The sequence below is a fragment of the Hipposideros armiger genome, unplaced genomic scaffold, assembly GCF_001890085.2.
Source record: "Hipposideros armiger isolate ML-2016 unplaced genomic scaffold, ASM189008v1 scaffold_335, whole genome shotgun sequence".
NCBI lineage: Eukaryota > Metazoa > Chordata > Mammalia > Chiroptera > Hipposideridae > Hipposideros > Hipposideros armiger.
This window is the reverse complement of record NW_017731685.1, coordinates 1885133-1887356: the sequence shown is the minus strand read 5'-3', so window position 1 is coordinate 1887356 and position 2224 is coordinate 1885133. Positions and strand designations below refer to the sequence as shown.

General features: G+C 41.1%; 1 protein-coding gene across 1 annotated transcript in view; it reads right to left on the bottom strand.

The window, feature by feature from the left end:
* DOCK8 (dedicator of cytokinesis 8) overlaps positions 1-2224 on the bottom strand; it is a 216545-nt gene that overhangs the window by 57939 nt on the left and 156382 nt on the right. Inside the window, exon 25 of the mRNA XM_019661089.1 lies at positions 1608-1772. Coding sequence (XP_019516634.1) covers positions 1608-1772 — 165 coding nt within the window. The remainder of the gene's footprint in view (positions 1-1607; positions 1773-2224) is intronic.

Genomic DNA, 2224 nt, shown 5'->3' with positions numbered 1-2224 from the left:
TGAAAGACTTATTTAAAGTCACCAAGGGATTAACACCGAGAGCCAGGCCTGGTAGCACAGGGTGATGAATCCATTGTACCTTGGAGTGAGGCAGACATAGCTCTTTCCTCTCTGGACAAGCTACGTTACTTCCTCTAAACCTTAGCTTTATCATCTGCAAAATGTTGATAACACCTTACAAAGATTAAGTGACATGATTTCTATAAGGAGCTTAACAGCATGCTTGGTCCATAGGAAGAAACCAGTGGTGGTGACAGTGATGGTGAAGGGAGGTGGTGATGTGGGTGGAGGTGGTGGGTGGCAGTGACAGCGGGAGTCGGAGGTGATGACAATGGTGGCGCGTAGCGGTGATAGAGGAGGTGATAGTTGTAGTGGTGGCTAAAATAGAAATTTGGAAGGAAAGGAGCGGGAACAATAATAACTGCTATTTGTATTACTGTGGTTGGGACGATTTGAAAGGGACAGTGAATGCAAGAAGAATCCCATTTAAAAACTGGGGGAGATGGCATTGATAAGACACTCTTGGATTATGAAATATTTGCTTTGTGCACAGTGAAATACAGTTTCTTTTATTTTAGCAGGGTTCTTTACAATCAGAATTTCACAACCTCAATTTAATTATTGGGTTGTCGGAAAAGTCATGATGCATTTTTGCAACGAAATACATAGAAAAAATACGTCATGACTTTTCCAAAAACCCAATAATTACCCTAAAATGTGAAAAGAGACCTCATGCTTTGAAATCTATACCTGGTCAAAGACTGAATGCTACAGTCATGTAATTTCTGTTAAATGTTAAATAGAAGAAAGCAGATCATATCAGTAACAGATTTCAATTCCTGTAGTGTAACTTGCTGACCCTTCTGTGCTGGGCTGATGCATGCTCTAGGAATCCATGCAAACCAATGTATCTAGGGATACAAAACCCAGAATGTACAAGTCAAGCTGTCTAACTCGGCAATGACTAAGAGAGCATACCACGGTAATAAGCATCACATCAGACGACAAGGAACCAGGAACAACATGGCTGTGTCTGTGGGAACACTCACCTGGTTGCAATAATGTTTGATGAGGTTAAACACAAAGCCACGATCCATGAGTGAGAGAAGGTCATACAAGAAGAAAGCCAGACTGATGTTCATTTTTTCTGCCTGTTCATTTTCCTGAANAAAACCACTATTGAGTCATTTTGGAACCAATACAAAGGAACCTGCAATTTCATAAATTGTATGGTGCTGGGGTTTAGGAAAAGGGACGTGAACAAAGGAGACTATCAAGCTACAGTAAAAAGATGATGAATGTCAGACAAAGGGAGGTCCGTGATTTTTCTACAAATTTCTCAATTTTCATCATGTATATGGATTCCTTGCTCTACTTGGCCTCAGCAGGGACCATAGAGCCTAGAAAAAACCAATCACTTGGCTTGTAAATGATTAGTTAGATGGTACAACTCTGGGCAGCATAACTTGTGTGTATCTGGACAGTTGATCTGTCTGAATAGCTTGAGTTTTCATCTAATTAAGAACACCCACCCTTTTAGGAATAAATAACTAAACTAAGCTAATTCAGTGAAATAGCTTGGCTAATTCTTTCAGTGAGCTGATTACCTGGGAGGATATGGAGGGACAGGGAGACACTGGCGCAGTGTCTGCATTCATGAAGAAGAGGTTCAGGTTGAGATAATGTTCGTGGCTGCAGATGATTCTCAGGAACTCCAGCCTCATGGAAATGAGCGTTTGAAGGGTGGCCAACTTGGCTGACAGCTGGGAAGAAAAATGAGAAGAGGAAAGAAGTGTTTATTATAAGGTAAATGGAGCTGAGGTTGACAGACACAAACATATCTTTTCTCCCCAGATTAAGGCGATCAATTTAATAAAAATGAATGAGACGGCACAACAGATGGCAAACTCTGCATTACAAGGAGGCCCAGCAAGCTTTCAGCCATCACTGTTCCTCTTCATCATTCTAGCCTAACCGCTGTCCAAAATGGGGATTCTTGCCCCGACCCTTGTCAAATCTATATCACAGCAAGCCTGTATCGGAAATAATCTGGAGGTATGCCTTCAGTGTAACACAATATAATTAATTTTACAAAAATCCCACTGTGTCTGAGAAACTAAATGAAAGAACTTGGCCCCACATGGGGCCACACATAACTAATGGAATATGACTGGATGACTTTAATGCCACAAACGTTCTTTTGTAGTTTCTAATTAAAGGCCCC